This window comes from Ammospiza nelsoni, chromosome 4, assembly GCF_027579445.1.
Source record: "Ammospiza nelsoni isolate bAmmNel1 chromosome 4, bAmmNel1.pri, whole genome shotgun sequence".
Lineage (NCBI taxonomy): Eukaryota > Metazoa > Chordata > Aves > Passeriformes > Passerellidae > Ammospiza > Ammospiza nelsoni.
In genome coordinates this window covers 11,096,348-11,118,695 of record NC_080636.1, presented here as the reverse complement: position 1 = coordinate 11,118,695, position 22,348 = coordinate 11,096,348, and the positions used below count along the sequence as shown (strand labels likewise).

Genomic DNA, 22,348 nt, shown 5'->3' with positions numbered 1-22,348 from the left:
TATTCCAAGCATTTATCCCTGTGCTTCCCACTGTGGAAATTTCCACACGGGCCTTTGTGGCTCATCTTAGACCCCACCACTTGCATATGTGTGTGTGCTTTCAGCACCAAAGAAAGCCATTTCTTTGTCCTTGTTCTATGGAGATTATATAAGTGAAAAATACATTAAATTATGCTAATTTATGCTGTTGTCTGAGTGAAGAAAGCACTCCACTCACAAAGCCGATAATATTTGCTTTCATTTTATTTTTTAAAAAGAAATTACTTTATTTAAAAGCATTAATTTCACATGGACAAGCCCATTCTCACCACCCCAGAATTCCCATGAGAGTGGCACCAAAATTATCTCAACATGTATTAGCTCAGCTAAAATAATGTGAAAAAGTACCACAAATATAACAGAAAGATTTTTGCTTATGAGACATAGCTGGTGAAGTGAAGACTGCATTACATATATTTACGTTTGAGGAGAATCTATTTGCATCTCGGAAATATCTTGAGATACTCAGGACTGCATCTGAAAACTGAGCAAAGCCGTTGATGTAGAGGACACCAATTTTTGCAGTGGAATTTATTACAAATAGAGCAACTTCTAAGGCTTTTCATAAAGTCCTTTATCTTCAGAGCTCTCTTCCTCCTTTGTACTTTTGAAGGGAAAGTGATTTAACACTCATACAGTGATAGCATCAATTTCCCATAAAATTCTTGCTGTGTTTACTGCCAGCTGAAGCGTTTCATTAACTCAGGACTGAACGGCGTTCAGCTGATGCCGCAGCCGCGTTCCAAGAGCAGACGTTTCACCACTCGCTGCCCCCCCGGTGCAGCTCAGGGGGGTGCAGAGGCAGCCATGTGTGTGTAGGAACATTTGGAGAGGGAAGCCCTCGTCGTCTTGCCCTCCTCCTCATCAGCAGCCTCTCCGCGCGCGGCGGGCGGCGTTTGCGGGGCGCAGCAGGCGAAGGTGGCCAGGAAGGCCATGCGGAAGCGCTTGTTCATGAAGCAGTAGATGATGGGGTTCACGCAGGCAGAGGTGTAGGACAGCAGGTGGATGAAGGAGATGGGAGCCCCCGAGAGGCGCCGGTCGGCGGAGGCCGTGTCGAAGGCGCGCCAGGCGTTGACACTGAAGATGGGAGTCCAGCAAATGAAAAACAAAACCACTATCACCATCAGCATACGGATGACAAGTTTCTTGGCCATTAAGTTGGCAGAAGAGCTGTTGCTTCTCACTCTCTCTATTTTGTTGTGGCTCATAGCAGAGAGCTGTTGCAATGGCATTTTCCTTTTCCTTTTGGTTTTGTTGAGGTAACATCCATCTCCATCCTCGTATTTGGCGCTGCAGGTACTTATTCTTCTTTCTATACATATAAAATGCTGTTTAAATAGTTGGCTAAATACCTCTGAACAGTCAGCCAAATAAAAAATGAAGAACGCAGTCTAAATCTAAATAAACAACATAATTCATAGCTGAGCAACTGTTGCAAAGAAAGCACTGGCCTGCTTCTGAGTCAGTCATGCTACCAGCTGCTCTGAACCCACTGTCTCCCAACATTCTCACATTTTAGCTCTATATAAACTGATGCAAAAGTTGTAAGAATGTTACTTAGTCTGTTATATGGACAGAAAATAGTTTTCAAGGTTGTATGTTTCTACTTTATTTGACAATTTTCATTGTGACATTTATTGGCAAAAATGGTCCTCATCCATCGCCAGAAAAAAAGCTTGGTATTTCTATAATAAACAAATTAGAAATTTAATGTATTCTGCCCAGAATCTTTGCAAACAAGCCATAGGTAAGGTTTATTTGCAGATTAACTGTAAGAAATGTGTCTGGCAAGTTCACGACATAACTGACCATAACGATCATTTTTGGAAGTAGAAAGCTTTCCTTTTACTAGCCTCAAAATGACTGCTCGTATCTTCAACTGTAACTTTAAAAACCCCACTCCCAAATCACATTGTTTTGTTACCTCGTGAAGATTTTCTCTGGCTGGCATCAAATTTTATTCCTCTGTAGAGTTCCAAAGAAATCAAACCATACGCAATCATCATTATAATCCCAGGAATAAGAAAGAGTGTGAGGAGCAGGAAAGTGTACCTAAGGAATCAAAAGATAATAGGGAGACAGAATAGGGAATGGCAAAAAACCAGAAAAAGTCCTTTTTATACAACTGAGAATTGGGGAACACAGGATTTCAAGATTTTTTGAATTTTTTTCATGCCAATGCAAAGTATAATTTTGACACCTCAGATTTTTGAAGCTTCCTACTTCTTCTCCTCCTTCCCTCAGAAAGGAAAAAGACTATAATGGCCAAAAATCATCTTTCATCCCACCTATGCAGCCCAGAGGAGATGGGCAGTCCCACAGTAGTGAAAGGGGGCAGAAGTTCTCTCTGCCCATGAGTGGGACTCCCTGCTGTAACCAGATGAGCATCAGATGCCCTGTAGTTTTGGTCAATGCAAAAATTGCCTTGGAGAAGCTAAATGAGCACCTGCTGATTCTTAAAGGGGTTCTTGGTACATTAAAAATATTTTAATGGTTGGACTCAGTGATCTTGGAGGTATTTTCCAATGCAAATTATTCTATTACTGTGTTTCAGAGAGATCTGACTTCCAGAGGGCCTTGGCACATGTGGGCAAAACCAGAGCAGCCACAACCTGGGTCCTCATCCCTGGAGCCATGAAGAGCTCCTGAGGAGGGATTCCAGGACTGGCAATCTCTCTGATAAAGGAAGCAGCTTTTATGTGGTTTCACATAGGCTGCTCTCCTAGTCAGCCTCTCTGATGTGGTGACAAGCTGGGGAAATAATGATGTTTAAATGCATCCATGAGCCCATGCCCCTCCTGATCCCTGTGGCCTTGGTGCAAACTCAGTAACACAGCTGGGAATTTCTAAGGAGACCACAGAGAAGAGAATTTTTTCTGTACCCTTCCTCCTCATGCTGCCGAATACCTGAGATTACTACTGAAAGTATTAACACAAAGTTACTCTTTGTGGATATACCACACCAAAATGGGGAAGACTTTAATCTTTTCCCCAGTTCCAGCTGACCTTCAGTGTAAAAAAAAATCTTACACTTTGCCAGTGCCAGTCAGTGTTTAGTCAACGTGCAAGGACATCATGTCTAAGTACTACTGCTGTTTGATAGTGCTGCTGTTTGCCCTGCCTGGATGTGTAGGACTGGGAGCTTGTCTCTCCCCACTTCTCTCTGCCCCTGTTCTCCATAAGCAACCAAAAGGATTCTCAAATAAGACATTTGCAGCTTCATATTCTACTTCTCTGCTACGGAGCACCTTCAAACAAATTAACAGGCCAGGCAGCACACAGAGGGGTGTGTCTGCATTTCTCAACAATTAATCAAGGGTTTCTCTGAGAATGTTGAAGTTTATGTGTAAATGAGTGAAAGCAGTATTTTTGCTACAAGTGACAGATTATTTCCTGACAGTGACAGCTGGGGCTTAGCAGACCATGGTGTGAGAATCATTGCTACGTTGGGCAGTCTTTCCCATGGCAAGGGAAGAGTCATTCAAATGTCAAAATGTAAGCAGCTTAAAAATGTTGGGGTTTTCTTATATCTTAAATAAGAATGATAGAGCGTAAACATTTGCTGAAGGTTAATACTTGATTTTCCATAGGCTGATTGCTACCAGCAGATAATTGCACATTTGCTAAGAGCCAGCTGTTCTTACCAGGACTGCTGAATGACATCGCTTGGCCAGAGGAGCCGGCACATATTGGCTGTGGTGTTGTTGTACTTGGTGAAAGGTACCAGCTTGCTGTAGATTGGGTATGGTGACATGATAACAAAGGACACACACCAGGTCGCAGCAATCACTCTCAGGGCGTGAGACTTTGTCTGCCAGACCCTGGACTGCAGTGGTTTGCAAATGGCACTGTATCTCTCCAAAGATATGGCAACCAGGTTGAAGGTAGAGACACTTACAGAGACACCTATGCATGTAACATAAAGAAAAAGGTTATCTTCTTATTTTAAAGGTTATGTTATGTTCAAATGGTCCTGCTAGCTTGCTGTATGCATACAAAAAATTAAAAATATAGCAAACTATTTATAAGCAAAAGGATTTCTAAACAGCAGTCTGATGAAGTCAGTGAGGAATGTGTGGGCAGTGGGTCTGAGTCTCAGGACTGCTCCAGACTGATATTCCTGCTCTGTGCTTCTCTTACTCCAAAAGTGCAATAAAAAATACACACTCTGTCAAATGATAAAATTCTGGTAACAGGGAATGAAGACAATTTTACTCTTAATTATTCTCTTTACTACTGCAGTTTGTTCACTAATTGCACTGAAATTCAAACAAAGCATTTGAGATCAGTTAATTACTCTCTTAACACAGATGTTCACAGTCCCTTTTTTATTGTTTTAATTTTTATGAGTGTCCTGCTTGACTTGTGATCTGATTTTTTCATTCAAGAGAGTTAAATCTTTTACAACTTTTTAATTAGATGCTAATGGACTTACAAACAAGGAGAAATGAAGTGATGAAGCAGAGTCTTTGTCCTTCGAGTATCCTTAATTTCTTCTATTCATATTTTATAAAATATATTGTTGTTGTCTGTGTTTCTGTCATTGAGGTGCCCAAGTTCACCACGGTAAAATTATCAATATTTCTTCTTAACTTGACCACAAATTTTTCTTTCAGTGAATGATTTTTTATTTGTCTTTATGAATATGTGTCAGACTATAAAATGCCAGTATCATTACAGTTTATTTTAAAGAAATCATCTGTAATTGAAAATTTGTCTTTCTGCATCTTAAAATGAAAAATTGAGCATATTTGATGCAATGTGATGGTTTGTCAGGTGATGCCTCTGTTACCTGGACATTTAGTGGGAAATCTTCTCTTTCTGACTCTTAAAACAGCTTCATAATGAGAAATTTTATGCTGGTTTATTTCACTGGATTTTTTAAATAAAGTAATTTACACTGTGTGCAATAAGAGGAAGATGACAATGCTTCAGTAATGTTTCAGGGTATTTTTGCCAGCAATTCATTGTAATTGTTTAAACATGGCCTTTAGTTTTATTGGTTTTATCTACAAAAAGATGTTGATTTCCCATTCGTACACTTTACTTTCACATTACATCAAAGTTCTCAAGGGCATGGGTTGAAAGGGGACCTGAGGTTTCAGTAATCAACTAAGAGTCTCCCAAAGCAGCAAAAACTTTACATAATGTTCTCCTTTTTTCCTTTTCTTTTTCTTCTTCTTTTTCTTCTTTTGTTTTGTTTATTTGGGGTTTTTTTTTTGGTTAAGAAACAAGCAAATGCAGAGGAAATATTAAAGTGAGACAAAAAATCACTTACACATACATAACCCAGACATTTTGAAACTCCTAGATCCTGGCTCCACAACCAAGAAGAGTATGGCAAGGCACACAAAAGTGATGTTTATTAAAGTCAGCCTCTAAAATCTATATCTGTGTTTTATGGTCTTCTGGGGAGCTCTGATCACACCTGGTCTGTGTGCAAAGAGTACTTGCTCCAAATTCCAGCTCTGCAAATTACACCTGCTTTGGCCTATTTCTCTTTTCTTGTTTATGTATCACTGCTGCCAAAAATCTGTGGGGTAGGATCTGCCCTTACTGAGGGTGTACAAGCCCATCATTTCTGGTGGGTGATCTGGACACTGGTAAGAATCTTGCCAGTGATGGCTGAACAAGTGCTGGGCTCCTCATTAAAGTTTGATCATGCAACATCTTCACATCCAGCAAAACACTTCTGTATGTCATTAAAGTTAAGTGTGTGTGTGTGCCTCTGTGTTTTGCTGGATCAGACCAAGGACACCAGAACCATGAAGATCTGCACTACAAAGTTGTTTCTTCATAATACTGGTAACTTCAATGGTGGATGGAAGCAATCAGCCCCTTATAGATCTTAATACCTTCTCACCTGTCTCATTAGTCAGTCTTCAAAATAAGTATAAACTTCCCAGACTTACCCATGAAATAAGTGGCAGTTTTACAAACAGCACTTCCAAAAATAAAATCTTTTAGCAGGTTGGGAATGAGGGTGAAAGGCATGCAGAAAAGGCAGAGCATCAGGTCACTGACTGCTAGTGACAGCAGGAAGGTGTTGGTGACTGTTCGCATACGCTTGTTTCTTATCAGCACCGTAATCACCAGAATGTTCCCCAAAATGCTGAGCAGAAATATCAAGCAATACAGCAGAATCCTTATTATCTGATGCAAATCTGAAAATTGTCACAAGAAAACATCAGTTACACAGTATTCAACTCAGATTAATATTATATATTTCAACCTTTAATCACAAGGTAAAAGCCTTTCTGTATTCAGTTTTATGAAGGTTTATGTCATTACACCAACACAAAATCAGTGAAACTGCTGAAATTCTTAAATGCATTCTGATCTACCTAAATTGCATAGCATTAATCTACAATATAAGCAATACAATGTACATTTGGAGAGTCAAATACAACTTCTTAAAGCATGTGCTTCTCATGCTGCTGAGTGCGCACCACTCACCATGGGAGATTCTATTTTATGCAGAAGTAAGAAAAGATCAAGCAATCAAAAGACATTTTAATATATGGATTTTTTTCAGCTTCAGAGTACTATGATTTCATATTAAATCAGTTTCATACATGGTATCAGATCTGATCACTCCATTGTTATTGAATTGAATAAAAATCATACTACTCCAAGTTCTTAGCAGAGATGTTTGCATTTTGTGCTCCAAAGTGTTACTGTTTTAGTGTTCAGTTATATCCGAATTTTTTCCTAGTTCAATTTTGAACTCGGAAAACCAGCACATACTAAATTTTTTGCTGCCCATTTCTCATACTAACTTAAAAGCAAGCAGTTGATTTTGCACTCTTTCAAAGAAAATGCCTTGCATAGCTCTTTCTTTCTACAGTATCTCTGCATCCAGCTAGAACTAAAACTGCCTGGAAAAAATCAATTTTCCATACATACCTTTAGAAGGATAAGGTGCATCATCCACACAGAAAAAAGTGTCATTTTCCAAGATGATATCGCAGAAGAAATCAGTAATGTTGGTGCCATTCCCAAGGAAGCTACTGGCATCAACTATTTCCATTCTTCAGTATCCACAGGTCAGCTCTGATGAAGAAGAAGGTGGGCTTGTAACTATCTGCCCATGCCTTCAGTAAACAAATGGTTTCTGAATGAAGTCTTCAGAAGAAATGCAAGGGAGGCAGCTGTGCAAGGAAGCTGTTCTGACTCTCCAGCAGCAGCACCCAGCACACAGAGTCCTGCTCTGGCTGAACACGATTTATTCCAGAGGCACCACGGCCGCTCGGGAGAGCAAAGCGTGTGCACACACACACTCACACACACGTATACACACACTCACACACACACACACACACACACACTCACACACACTCACACACATCCCCCTGGGTACTTCTTAGATCCACCCTCTTCTGTTACTGCACTATTGTTGGGATTATAAACAGGCTAGAAAAAGATTACAGCATTAACCCCTTGCAAGATTGCTTCTACTCATGTCTCTGCCTTATTTCTCAGAGGCAGCCTCTTAGGTCACAGCCTGTAAATGAGACCCAGTGAGTGAGGAGAGTGATAAATCTGTCTCTCAACTAACATTTAAAATGGTAAGAGTTGCTAAATAAAAGGGCAGAGAAGATAAAAACACAGTGAAGATTTTGCATTCCTTACATGGAAATGATTCTTGTCTTCATATTTTTCAGAGTAAACTGAAGATAGGGTAGACTCAGAGAAATAAAAGCAGCTGCATTTACCTCAATTGGCAAAGTGCTAGTTTCATGTGAAAGTGCTGTACGTGCCTGATCCAAACCCCAGCAAGTCAATAGAAAATCTCACCAATTTCACTTAGTGGATCAAACCTTATGAAAGTATATTAGAATTGTTAGTTAATATAAGCAGAAGTCTAAACATTTCCTCTGTGCAAGAACTTGTATATGACTTGACAAACTTGATAAACCTGATAAATTGTGCCACATTAGTTACACACCAGTGGAAAACAAAGATCTTTATGGCTTAGAAATTCTGCTTTTTTAATAAATATCATCCTCACTGGTTTTTTCACAAAGTCATGGGCTTTTACTTTCCAGTATATAGCTTGTTTATATAGAAATGCAAATTAATATTAGAAATTAATCTCTACTATAACTGAATGAAAAACTAATTTCACATTTTAAATCCCTTTTACTTAAAAGCAGAGCAATAATAGGTTCTTTGCAATAAATCCTGACCCCTCAAAGCTGATATACACAGACTGGAAAGCCTGGCTTTCTCTTCCAGTCTTGCCATAAAACTTTGCTTTATAGTACAAGCAATGGGAATAGGTATGTAGGAAACTAGATTGAAAAGTTAGATTGAAAGTTCTGATTTCTCAATTATCCTTTGTGCCTCTGGGAGTCCTGGATGCAGCTGGCCACCAGTGGCCCACAGCACAGCATGGTCCCACTGCCCCCCTTGCTGTCCGGCTGGGAGAGCCCGGCCAGGGCTGGGATTAACGCTGCGAAGCCACTGCAGGTCTCTCCTATCAGTCTCAAAGATGGGTGGGACAGGGTGAAGGAGCAGCTGCCCCAGGACAGCAGGAGCCCCTCACTGAGCCCCAAGCCCACTTCAGGGTCAAGACACGCTGGCTAAGCGCCGGTGAAGCCAATGAGGCCAGGAGGCTGCACAGAGCGGGCAGAAAGGCAAACGGAGCGCGCCCGTGCGCAGCGCGGGCAGCCAAGGGCTGGATCCCAGCGCTGGCACACAGCAGGTGCAGCACAGGCTTGAAGGGCTGAGGGATAAGCACCGAGCCATGACCAGCTCCAGAAGGTAGAATTTCAACAAAAGCAGGAGCAGAATGTGTGAGGGAATGCTATTCTCTGCAAATCCCAGCAGCTGTGGAGTTAGTGTTTAAAACTAACTGGACCCCCTTGTTCACTTGCTCAGGACTTTGAATGTATAAAGTGCAGCTTTCCTCTACAAATTTGTCCAGAGATTTTTATCTGTTATTAGAGTCCTCATCAGTTTTCCTTTGAACACCAGGCTTACAGACTGGCTCACAATTCCAAGGGTTTGTTCCCCTGGAGTCCTTTTTAAACATTGGCATCACATTTAAACATTTTTTTTTCCCTGGCAACAACTTAGTTCTAAACAATAGATTGCACATCCTAGTTAATAATTTTACTATTTCCTTTAGAAGTTCTGGATGAATACCATCTGGTCCTGGGCTGAGCTCGATTCAGCATCTGCTAGTTAAATTGCCAGAGTAAATGAGGAAGAATTTGCTATGAACTCTTGACTCCCATTTTGGAGTGGGTTTCTGTATGAAACATACCAAGATCAAAGAGTTTTGTTTTTCTAAGCTTTCATTTTGCATAGATTTACTCAAATGTACAGCCAATAGTCCTCATGTTTGAACAGTTCTGAGTTGCCTTTATAATATCATTTTTCTCCACCACATTTAGCTAACTGCTTGACAGATCACTCTCCATGCAGATCAGTATCATCTCATTGTCTCCCTGCACGTTTCAGGAGACACAAAAAAGGAGGCTTTAACAAAATGCTTGCTCATTGCAGATGTAATTTCATCATTTAGGAGAAACAAAAACCCGAATGCTTGTCCTCTTGTACTCAATCATGCATTATTTGGGATGTTGAAAGTTTTAGGCAAGAACTTCTCTGGAGCTGGTTGTTTTATTAGCAACACTGATTTATTAATAAAATTGTTTTTCAATTAAGAAATAATTTAGATATCTTAATGTGACTGTGTTGATAGTTTGGACAAAAGTATACCAAAATATTTTTCCCTGTATTTGAAGGAGGCTTGCTAATCTGTGATAATAAAAGAATCTGCCTCTTCTAATTCTAGTCTTAATTCTTTTCTCTCCTGTAATGTCATATGCTGAACACACTGCCCTTGCAGCCAAAACAGTTGGTGTGCTCTGCCATTTCCTGCTATCTATATGAACCTTTTCACATCCAAAACTAAACCACATCAATTTACAGTTACCTCATTCTTTTTCCCTGAAGAATATTCTGTTCTATTCTTTCATTAACTTGACAAAGATTTTTACTTAAATAGAAAATCCACTTGTAAAATGATGGCTTTGGAAAAGCATATCTGTATCTGGAGTCAAATTTACAAATAGGTTTAGGTTTATCTTAGGGTAGACCTTACCAGGTCTTTTTTGAACAACAAGTGAAATTAAATAAAACAATAAGAAAAAACATATATGGAAAGTCATGGTCTAGTTCTGTTCAGGTCATACTGATCTGAACTAAATAATATAAGGATGAAATTTACTTCTGAGCACCTTGCTGTACTATCAGTGATTTCTGAAATCCCATTCACCAGCCATAGATGGGATCAAAGGCAAACAAGGTGCTCCTGCTGCCCCTGCAGTGCTTCTGCAAAGGTCACATATTACATGGCATGGTGCTTAATTAATCCTGGAAGACTCCACAGGTCTTCAATGACGAAATTCTTGTATTTAGGTCATGTTATTATCAAGACACATCTCAAGGTATCTTTTAAATTGTTTGGGGGTGACCACTTTTCATTGTTTTGAAAGTGCAAAGTCATACTGTTTGAACTTACTGAATATTTGCAGTACCATCTACCTGACCTGCCTGTGAGATGCACTGCAGCTGGTCCTGATGCATTCATGGCATCCAGCTGCTACCACCTTGCTCAGAAGAGAGGAAATGAGACCTCCCAGGTGATGGCTGTGAGTTCTGTACAGTGTCCGAAGCTCTCTGAGGAACGGGATGAATAAAGCACACTGTAAATCTCTGTAAATCCTCAGGTCCAGTTTCATAATCATGGTAAAGTTTCTATGGGCTTCCAGGGTGCAAAACGGATTTCTGCTCCAGAAATTTCTATGCAATTTCTGTATACAATTTAGGGAAACTGCTTCAAAGAAATATGTGTAAATCATTTGTCCAGTATAAGTTCTCATAACAATCCTTCTGAGTCCCTGTGATGTCACTGATGTCTGGGATGAGTCATGGTGCACTCATTCTGCCCAAATGGTTCACCTTGCATGCTGCTACTCATGTTGACACTTCTCAGACTGTCACAGCTCAGCTGCATCTCCTGTCTCCTCACATCTGGCCCTCTAACTATTAAAAAAGAACTTACATCAATGCTCTCTGAACAACTGAAGCTGATCCTTTTCCTTTTTGTGTCTTATCTTAATGGATTCAGAAGTGCTTTGAGGAATGAATGCACACCCATGAAAAAGGAACACAGATATTTTAAAAGGTGTTTGTTTCTTTTGCAGGCTATACATGATATTGTACAACCCTTTTTGTCCCTTCACCCTGTGAATGTTAATTTGCTAGTAAAACACAGTTCAGGATTTAAACTAGGCATTCAAGCGAATAGCCCTGCATACCCTTATGCTGTGGGTATATTATGTGCTAGAACTCCACACCAAGTAAACTGCATCAACCCATGGCCCAGGAGACCACTTTTTCTGGGTTATATTAACACCATCAAATGTTGGTGCCATTAATGTTCTCCCTTGAGCAAATCTTTGCATATTAGACCAACCTCAGTCAAAGTCAAAATCCATCACATGTTCTAAGGTACTGGTCATCTGAGACTTCTCTGAGGTACAGTCATGACATGGTTTGTAAAAAACAGACAAAAGATCAGGGATTGCCACCAGAAACAACCCCAATAGGTTATAGCATCAGCAACAAAATGGTACAACTGCTCTTGACAGTACTCAACTCCCTAATAAAGCTCAAAACAGCAACAGGCTGCTAAATAAAACCCCACCTGTCACAACTAAGAACTGTAGTGTTTAATTTTAATATTTCAGTTAGGAACATAACAAAGAGTCACAACTATTTTACCACAAGAGATTTTCATTAGCATATCTCACAGAGGTATATTAATGAAATTGGTTATATTAACTGCAGCTGCTGTGAGTTTCAATTTAAAGATGAAAAAACAAAGCAAGGATTTGGCACAGGCCACTCAATGGGAGAGTGGAACAGTTGGGAAAAGCAAGGAAAAAGCAAGGAAGTCTTTTCAGACTGCTGCTGTCTGATAGTTTGCCCTCAAAAGAAGCCACTCTATCCTCATGACGTTAAGATCAAATGGATTTCCACATTTCCACAGAATTAGATAAAGAGATGTTAGTTTCACAACACCAAGTAAGTAATTTAGAGAGTGGCTGGGCAATTAGCAGGGAGGAAATGGAGAAGGTCAGCTGATGTATTATTGGGTGAATTGGTACCAGCATGTCTGAAGCCAGGGCTTCAGTTTGTGTGTCTTACTATGTACAGAGAGAAATTACTTTGTGTTCCATAGCATTTCATCCAACATCAACATTTTTAGAGGAGTATCAGTGTCTGTTGATAATAAATTCCCTGAAGGTAATACTACTGAGCTTTGTTCACTGACATGTGAGTTCCCAAGAGTCATCTAATCCTTGTTTTAAGGGAACCCAAGATATGGGAATCAAGAGAAGTATTGTCTTTATTAGACAAATACTGAAAATTACACTTACATAAAATGAAGAAATTTAATCAGCAATAGTCATTCTTTAAAGTTTCAGTTTTTTACAGGAAACATAAACTTCCTATGAGCAGTCATCTGATTTGACATAAATTTGTACAAGTCTGCACAAGAAATAGAACATACAATTTATTATATTTCGATGAATTCTCTGTTATTTAGTACCAAAGAGGGGCACATAGCCTCAGATTTTAAAGAGGAACTAACTGGCTAAACCTCTTCTTAACAACTGATATCTGAGTATAAATTTTAGTCATTTGAAAAAATTCAAACCATGAAATGAGGGTAAAGAGCAAAAATTTTGGAAGATATTGCAAAATGTCTCTCCTCTAGAAGACCTATCTATCATTACTACTGGTACAACATAGACAGAAACTGTACTCTATTAAACCCTGTCAGCAGAGCCCACAGGAAAACAACACTCCTTGAAAGTATCTAACAAAAGTAGGATTTTGATCTAATAAACAGAAAAGCAAAAGACTGTGGGATGTCTGGAATTTTGCTGGTTTCCCATTGTCATGATTTTGCATGGAAGGGTAGATGGACAGCAAGATGACAGGTTGTCCCCTTCAAACTATGGACTCATATAATGAAAGTAAGATTTTAAATTAGGCTCATGGCCTGTGTTCTGCTGTACACAATTAAGTATTTTATTGTTTGACTCTTGTTCTCTTACTGTGATAATCTCCAGGCCAGTTTTTTCAGTTCAATGGAACTCTGCTAGCTGGCACTTTGGACTAATTATTGAACACAATAAGAGGAGGTACAGGGAGACCTTCAGGAGCAAAGACAATTTACCCCAGCTGAAGTTTTCTTCCAGGTCTTAACTTCTGTGATGTCTAGCTCTATTTGTAAATTACCTAAATGCTCTTTGCATTTTGGACTTTGATTGGTCTAATGCCATCCAATAACTGTGTGCAGAAAGTTGTCAGTTATAATTTTCTGAGAAACTGGGGGAGGCAGGTCAAGTCCATACTGACAAAAAATACTCTAATTTATTTCAATTATTGTGCTAACCAGTCCTGGAAGTATTTGATAGCAATTTCAAAACACTATTAAAATACTGAAAATAATACTTTCCAGTTTTTCAGCACAGATGAGCTGTTAAATTATGGTATTGTTTGCCTTACTCGCCAGACTTTTGTCTATATAATCCTTAAGAAAATATACTCTGAGGAACAATTGCTGCAGTTAGTTTGGACTATTTGCTCATGTTTATATGGTATTACATAGTGCAGGGAGTTAATGTGACTGAAAGTATGTAAGTTTTAAATTAATTTTCATTGTTTAGTCTTTGCTTACATTAAAAAACTGTTTTAAATCTGCCAAGAAGACTCAACTCTCAAAAGAAGGGAGAAACAAAACTCCAAGGACAAATTCAGCTCTGAATTCTCCACACTTATTTTTGACAGAGTCAGATGCAGTCAGGCTGCTGTGGTGTGTCCAAATATCCAGGGTTTATAAATTAAGCATATCAGAAGTTGGATCTCTTGGATGTAATCCTTGTATATAGAAAAGTTATGCGCCACACTCTTGATTTTTTTTTAATGAACGTTTGAAAATTTGAAGTATATTAACTGCAATTAACTGGGTGATTTTTTCCTAATATTTTTGTGTGTGTGCCTGAAGTCATTATCTCATATTTGCAATTTCATGCCATTCTGGCTTGGCCCTTTCCGGAACCAACTGCACTGGTGCTCTGTTCAGAAAAAGCAAAGGAGTCACAGACCATACTCATATTCTGGCTGCTGTGTCTCTTCTTGGATACCTCACCTCTTCACAATGCTCTCCTTTCATTCTAATGCATTCATTCTGCAATCCTACAATGTGGGAAAAATGAATAAATTGAAGTAAGAAAGGTATTTCTGATGAGATAATGACAAAAGATCAGTAATATTTTGTCTTTTGTTTTTACAAGCTTTGCTGACTTGAGTTCCTGGAGCAAGTAAAAGGTTTTTAAAATATTCTAAGCAATATGCTAGTTAAATACCCCCAGTTTACACTGCTACCCACTCTGGTTTTAAACCCCGTGGTACTTAAAGCATAATCCTGCTCAAACCATAATCTAACAGTGATTTATCTCTTTAATTTCAATTTAAATTTCTGTTAGAAAGTTAGAATTATCAGCTGTGATTTTATACTTTGTAAAGACAGACTTCCCCAAAGTCTTCACTTAATCCTCAGTGACTGCTCATGAAAGTTACTAGGAGTCAAATAGGAATGCTCTGGCAAAAAAAAAAAAAAAAAATCATTATTTCATTAGCTGTTAAACTGAGCCATTTCATACCAGAATATCTTTTTCACAAGACCTTATAAAGAGAAAGCTAAAAATTTAAAATTGGATTCTGTGAGAAATAGTAAAATAAATTCTAAAAAATCAGATCATTATATAAATTGGTAAAGAAGTTTTCATCTTCTGTTTCAGGAGGAGTAGATGGTAGGTCACATACAATATTATCTAACCTAAAATAATAGGAAACTTTTATTCCTGTAGTCTGAAGTGTTACTAAATAGCCAAGGCCTTGCAAATTTAACACTGTTTGAGAAGAAACTGGCAGTACAAATTGATAGTTTTTGATGAAATCCAGCTTAATTATCAAGAAGGCAACACATTTATTTTCCCTTAATAGTACAGGGGAATGAGAAAAAAACCACAGGATTCTTCCTTGCTTACACTTTTCCCATCACCCTGACATGGTGGCTCTTTTAGTTAGTGACATGATAACAACTTCTTCTGCTCCTTCTTCAGTGCATCCTCATGAGTGTTTTTTTTACTTATTGTTCATCCTATTTGTGCATAGTTTTCTTCTGCTTTAGGCCAACTTAGCCAAAACTGAGTTTGAACATGGCACCTTACATCTGGAGTGTTCATGCCTTAGACAACTCAACTGATCTGGGTTCAGTACCCCCAACTGGTGTTATTTCCAGCTCGAAGGAGGAAATAAATGGTTGAGTCTCAAAGACTTGTGCCTCTTGGATAAGATTATGAAAGCTAGTAGAATCTGTTTTATATATTTGTCTCATCCATTTTCTTGCTGCAAACCCCACATATATATCTGGAAAAAAGAAAAACAACCCTACATTTTAAAAGTACCTTCCTTAAAAGAGTCAGTGTCATGAAGTTGTGTCAGAGGGAGCTTTAAGTTGGATGTCAGGAAGAGGTTCCTCACCCAGAGGGAGGTTGGGCACTGGAACAGGCTCCCCAGGGAAGTGGCACAGCATCCAGCCTGGCAGAGCTCAAGAAGCATTTGGACAACAGCCCCAGGCACAAGGTGTGACTGCTGGGGATCTGTGCAGGGTCTGGAGCTGGAGCTGATGATCTTGAGGTCCCTTCCAGTCAGGATATTCTATGATTCTGTGATGATCTCATGCTGTTATCTCCTGTATGCCAATGCATGTGTGGGGGCCGAGCTCACCTATCACACCTTTGATCTAAAATTTTATTATGCTGCTTTTGTTACTAGCCTAATTTTGCCAAAATGAGAAGCCCTTCTGCTGTTGAACAACTCCAATAAGGAATTTTAATTCCATATTTTAGGTTGAGGCTGTACATTATCCAGCAGGAATCTACCCAGCTCTACTCTCTATAAGTGCAAGCCTCAATTCAGCTTCAAAGACCAGGAAATACATGTATTTATTTAAGCTCAGAGCACATTTTATCCCATCTACTCTGGAAAATGTGTCCTTTGCTTAACAGTGGGTAGGAATGTTGGGTACAGGGGTTCTTCCTATGAAGAGCAAAAGTGATCAATGATAAATTGTATTGCTATATGACTGCTTACTCATATTAATGACTGATAGTCTCAGATAGGCTGTACAGTTTTTGGTTTATCAGTTTCATACCTTGTCTCTTTACTTTTTTTTTGCAATAAATGAATTTTATTTCAACCTTTCCTGAGCCCTTTAGCACATTGGCTTTTGTGAATGTTTTCTAATATTCCTTCCTGGTCTTTCTGGAAACGTGCTGCAATATAGATTATAAGATTCAAGCCTGTATCCTGTAATTAACAAAATAATACAATTTTTTAGGTACTACCTCTGTTCTTTTTTTGATTTAGCAAATTTGTTGTGCATTTGAAAGATTTCTTTACAGACCTCTAAACAGAGATGCAAAACAGGAAACATAACTGCAGTTTTATATTTAAAATTTTTTGTTTCAATGTGCAGAGCTTCATCTGAAATCAAATCATTTGGGTTTGTTTGCACTCCCTAGAGCTGTGTATAATATTTTGGTGTCATTTTTCCTTTAAGCAGATCCCTATATTAATTTGTATGGTTTGGGTTAATGAAAGCAGGGCAGTCTGCCACTCAATGGCTCTGAATCCAGCTTCGAGCTGTGCTTCACATATGTGTGCTATTCCATCCCACTGTTCCACTCTTTTTTCGGTAAATTTTTGAGCATGTTGTTATAATGAACTTATTTCCACAGTAAAAGTTTGATCATCTAGTTGTGCTTCATATATGCACAACAATTCCTGTAACAGGCAGTATTAGTAATCGATGTTTCAGACAATTTTCTGCAATAATGTATTCCTGTATATAAACAGAGAAACAGTAGAAACTTAGAAATTAGGGCTCAGTTTTACATTTTGATTTAATCTCTTTTGAACGAATACAGGACAACTGCAACTGTTTCACCATAGGATTCTTTAGGCCCCCACGATGGCCTGGGATGTGTCAGAGAAGATTCTTTTCCATAGTTGGTGATGATATTTAATCAGTGCCTGGTGCTCCCTTTCGGTGATACACAGCATTTATTTGTCCATGCGGGAAAGGAAAGCATCATCACTGGAGAAAAAACTATGAGAAACTTAGGAAGGTTTGCCTGCTATCTTCTGCTCATTCAGCATTTCCTTTTTGCTGCACTTCCAGCTGTCTTTCCAACAGAGCAGACATCAAGTTAAAGAAGTGGAAATCAAGGTAAATAATGTGTGAAAAATCCTTGTAATGGAAGTAAAAATCTCCCTGACTGAAACTAGATTGTTTTTTTGAACAGTTACAGTAGCTGGTGAACCATAACAATTACAAAAACCCTTCAAGAGTTTCTAGCTCCTTTTGGTTTATTCTTCACTTTTGATTCTTCTGTTTGAAAAATTATCAAACAAGGAAATAAAACAATGGAATAATCCTTCACAATAAAAAAACAAAAAGAGAGAAAAGATAAAGGATTAATCAACTTTGTCATCAAATCTTAATCGGAGGAATAAAATGCACTCAAGAAGAGATCCTTGTTCTGCCAGCTGAAGTTTATGATTACCTCTTAATGATTAAGGAGAAGGCAGCTATGATCTAGACACTACATAATGTATCCAAGGTGGTCTGCTGGCTGTTGAAGACTTGCACCAGGCACTGATATGACTGTGCAGTAAATTGTATATATTCCAGGCAGTGAACAGACATATAACAGACTACCTTAAAACATTTATTACATTTTCCACAGAAGACAAAATTCCCCTACTGCAATAAGTAGGATATAGCATCAACAAGCTATTTCAGTGGAGTAATGCTCAATATTGTGTAACAAATAAACAGAGAATGAGAGGATTTGATATTTTTCAAAAGTAGACATTAAAACATCACCACGCCTATGTTTTTAGATATGTTCATAGCATCATAGGAAGGTTTGGGTTGGAAGGAACCTTAAAGATCATCTAGTTCCAATCCCGCCCCCAAGGGCAGGGATGCCACCCACTAGATCAGATTGTTCCTATTTTCAAAAAGAGCATACTTCTTGTGACAGACAGGACCCAAGTCCTGCTTGTATTTACATCACATAGACTGGCTGGTGTCACTGGGTTTGAAAAGAACATAGAATCTCACCCTAGCACACCCACACACCAGTAAACTCTGACATGGAGATGTTAACTAAGAATCCACTGAGACAGTTCTTTTCACTGCTTTTCTTCCTGATAGACTAATTGGTTAAATTTTACAAAAACCTTAAAAGAAATAGCTAAAGTAAGCTGCTATGTGTGACCTGAGAAAAGGCTTGTTCATGAATGCTGAATCATGTATTTTTAAAAGTTTGGCTAAGTACAATAGTTGTATACATTTTCCAACAGACTTGCTCTCAAGTGAATATACAATTTAAAGAAACAAAATATACATGCCATGTGTGAAGTGCATAAATACTCAGTGTATCAACTGTATTTGTGATTCAGCATGTGTTTCCCTTCAGTGTGCACCAGGATGGACTCCATTTCTGCCTTAAGTCCAAGAAATCCTACATTGGCATAATTACATCTTCAGGCATGGCAAGTGCACACATGGGATTTTACCAACCAGAAGATACAGAATATTACTGCTAAACCCCATGTCACTTGACTAATAATACAACATATGAAAAATTGAGTTAATCTAATAACACTAGAAAAACTAGGGACTGTATGCATGTTAGTTTTGAAACATAGCCAGTAACTCACAGCTCCAGCTATTACTCAGAAATGCTACAAAAAAGTACCACTAATAGATATTATCACCTGAAATACATGGTCCCCTCTAGGGAGGCTTACACTATCTAAAGCCAAGGTTTGGTAGGAAATTACCTAAAATCAAGAACTGGAGCAACATGAAACTCCTAAGACTGAAAATCCTTGACATCACTGGTAGTCAAAGTCTAGCTCTCAAGTTCAGCCACATATTAGAGAAAAGATATTACTTCTCATGGACAACATTCTGCAATAAGAGATGTTTTCTGCTCTGCTAAGTGCAGATACATCATCTAAACTTCCTACATTCTTTAGATTGCATCAGTGGTACTGGGGCAAGAAAAAAAATCTCATTACTCCACAGGAACTGATTATTTTGAAGAAAATATTGAAACTTGTCAAAATACACACTGTCACTTTTTGGTCATTTGGATAAAGTTTGAAAGTCAGAAGGGTGAGTCACTGAAAGATCTTCTTTTGTCATACATCTGTTATCAGCTCCAAACAATATATCATGATTCAGACTGCACAGGGAAACCAGTGGATATTATGAAGAGGAACTTGCAGGATTGGCCCATAATAGATATTAAAGTTTAATATACATTTGTCTAATATAAAGAGTCAGCACACTGAACAAAAGACTGAATATGATGTTCTCTGAAAGTACCTGCTTGGATTAGAAATCTTTTGGAACTTGACACTTCAGTTTATAGATGAAGTTCTGATAATGCCTTGAAAATAGAGAACTAGGGTAATGGATTTTAAGCCCTCATGAATTAAAATGGTTCCAAGTGGAGAAAGAAAAAATGAAATTTTGGACAGGAGGAGCTCTTTAGATGAAAATAAAACACTAACCAACTACACCAAAAATCCAATTGTCATTTCTCACAGCAACAGAATGAAAGGTGAAGGTGGGATCAGGGCAGTGTGGGTGTTGTGAATGGTTAGGCAGTGTCTTAGGAGCAGCTGACTGGAAGTGCTGGGATTTTGTTTACTGCTGGGATTTTGTGATTGGGACTGTTGGGATTTTATTGACCTTGCTGGGATTTTTTTGTCTTCCCTCACCCATTATCTGTCATTCAACACCCCTGTCTTCTTTGGTGATACCTGCAGACAGGCTAGTTTGATATTAGGTCAAGTACCATATTACATGGAAAAAGCCAAGCTGACTGGCTGTGATTTTTACTTTCTGTTTCCAGATTCTCAGTGCTTTCCAGACCTGTTGTGGCAGATTAATAGAACACACTTGGGATACCAGTATCAATAAAGTAAAGTGAAGTAACTTGACACAGAACACAGTAAATCAAGGTATAACACTGTAGAGCACTGCAGTGGAATGGAGGAGGAATACAAAGGGGAGACAATTGGTGTTCAAGTGTGTACGACTGAGACACTGAGAAGTAAAGACCAACAACCCAAAATAGAAAAATGATGACATCTACACCAGACCTCCTAATAAAACCAACAAGCTACCTCTGGTATGTGGTACTGGACATCATAAAACCACTCTATGCTGACTGTACTGCAGTTGCTTATGTGCAATTTAAAAGCAAATCATGATGAAAAAGCTGTAATTGTCAAAAACTTATCACAGGAACCAAGTTAAACCAGTTGGATGGTACCAGGGGATAGGCTAAAGCATAAATTGGGATTTCTGCCAATGCCTGTTATTTAAGTGATATTTTCTAATATAGACCCTGTATTTCTCAAGCTGCTATGCAGCCCACTCCTTGTAAGGAAACAAAAAATAAGCACACACTTAAGCATGAGATTTCTTAACTAGATATGGTAGGGATACACAAGAAGCTGTTTGGTAAGATTCTCTAGATTATCTTTTCATATCACCCTTCTTTTAAGCTTGAGTTGGCATTTACAAGAAGTAACTTTTCCAACCCATACTGGAGACGTAACTGACCAAAGGGAAATGCAGTGGAGGGAAACCAGGCTGGAAACAGCCTAAAAAAACAGGGAATGAAGACTGACAGATGTGCATAGACAAAGGGTTATAAAGGGGAACCTTGGAGCAGAGGTAGTCAGTGGCAGGAAATTACTCCTCTGCAGCTGACCTTCGTTTTTTATCCTGTTTTTTTGACCTACAGGGATCAGGGTGGTTTTTGCAGACCTGCTGTCTTGTGCATTGCACATGAAACTCACCTGATGTATGATTTCCCCACCTGTTAACAGAGGAGTAACCCTTAAAAACAAGAACCTGTTGCATATTCATACACCTCATACATGATGCATAAATTCCATTCAAATACAGGATTCCGTCTGGTCATCTTCAACTTCTTCCTCTGAATCCGAACTGGCATTGTCATGGCTGAGCAAGGTGCTCCTGATAACGGAGCAATAAATTCTCTGCCTCTGAAAGATTTAGGCGTTCTGTGGCTGCTATCTCGCTGCGAGTCCTTTCTTTAAAAAACTACCTAACTTAGCATAGTTTCTATTTTGACATTATGTTATAACCTAAAACTATATGTAACACACTACTTAATTAATACAGCACGACTTTCTAACACATATAATATTCATTTTAATATTTGCAAAAAGCCAATCATAAAATATGCATTTTTTACTCCTTCCTTCCTTCCTTCCTTCCTTCCTTCCTTCCTTCCTTCCTTCCTTCCTTCCTTCCTTCCTTCCTTCCTTCCTTCCTTCCTTCCTTCCTTCCTTCCTTCCTTCCTTCCTTCCTTCCTTCCTTCCTTCCTTCCTTCCTTCCTTCCTTCCTTCCTTCCTTCCTTCCTTCCGCCACTTCCTTCCTTCCTTCCTTCCTTCCTTCCGCCACTTCCTTCCTTCCGCCACTTCCTTCCTTCCGCCACTTCCTTCCTTCCTTCCGCCACTTCCTTCCTTCCTTCCTTCCTTCCTTCCGCCACTTCCTTCCGCCACTTCCTTCCGCCACTTCCTTCCGCCACTTCCTTCCTTCCTTCCGCCACTTCCTTCCTTCCGCCACTTCCTTCCGCCACTTCCTTCCGCCACTTCCTTCCTTCCTTCCGCCACTTCCTTCCGCCACTTCCTTCCGCCACTTCCTTCCACCACTTCCTTCCGCCACTTCCTTCCTTCCGCCACTTCCTTCCTTCCGCCACTTCCGCCACTTCCTTCCGCCCCTTCCCTTCCCTTCCCTTCCCTTCCCTTCCCTTCCCTTCCCTTCCCTTCCCTTCCCTTCCCTTCCCTTCCCTTCCCTTCCCTTCCCTTCCCTTCCCTTCCCTTCCCTTCCCTTCCCTCCCTTATACAGGAGGCCAGGACAATAAAATTTCCACTAATTTCCAATAAAATTTTCTGATTGTTCGCGGACCCTCTGACTTTTGTCGTTCCTTTCTCACCTACGGCCCCGGGCCCTTCCTTCTCCCTCAGGGCGGAACATTTCCGTGCGGCGCCGGTTCCCGGCCGGGCGCAGCGGTAGGCGGGCGCCGCTGCT

The 22,348-nt window shown here is 39.3% G+C and overlaps 1 protein-coding gene across 1 annotated transcript; it reads right to left on the bottom strand.

Annotated features, from left to right (window-relative positions):
• Nucleotides 1-824: 824 nt before the first annotated feature.
• CCKAR (cholecystokinin A receptor) lies at nucleotides 825-7,069 on the bottom strand. Its single transcript, XM_059471074.1, has 5 exons — nucleotides 6,946-7,069; nucleotides 5,952-6,203; nucleotides 3,684-3,945; nucleotides 1,964-2,091; nucleotides 825-1,351 (listed from the first exon to the last, which is right to left on the bottom strand). Exons 1-5 carry the CDS (start codon nucleotides 7,067-7,069, stop codon nucleotides 825-827), a joined length of 1,293 nt encoding a protein of 430 aa, XP_059327057.1.
• Nucleotides 7,070-22,348: the final 15,279 nt, after the last annotated feature.

Excerpts from the sequence above, each read along its gene's own strand:
- CCKAR (XM_059471074.1), bottom strand. The coding sequence starts at position 7,069 with ATGGAAATAGTTGATGCCAGTAGCTTCCTTGGGAATGGCACCAACATT. Across the intron at positions 6,204-6,945 it reads TGCACCTTATCCTTCTAAAG|ATTTGCATCAGATAATAAGG; the intron begins GTATGTATGGAA and ends GACAATTTTCAG. Across the intron at positions 2,092-3,683 it reads GATGTCATTCAGCAGTCCTG|GTACACTTTCCTGCTCCTCA; the intron begins GTAAGAACAGCT and ends TTGATTCCTTAG.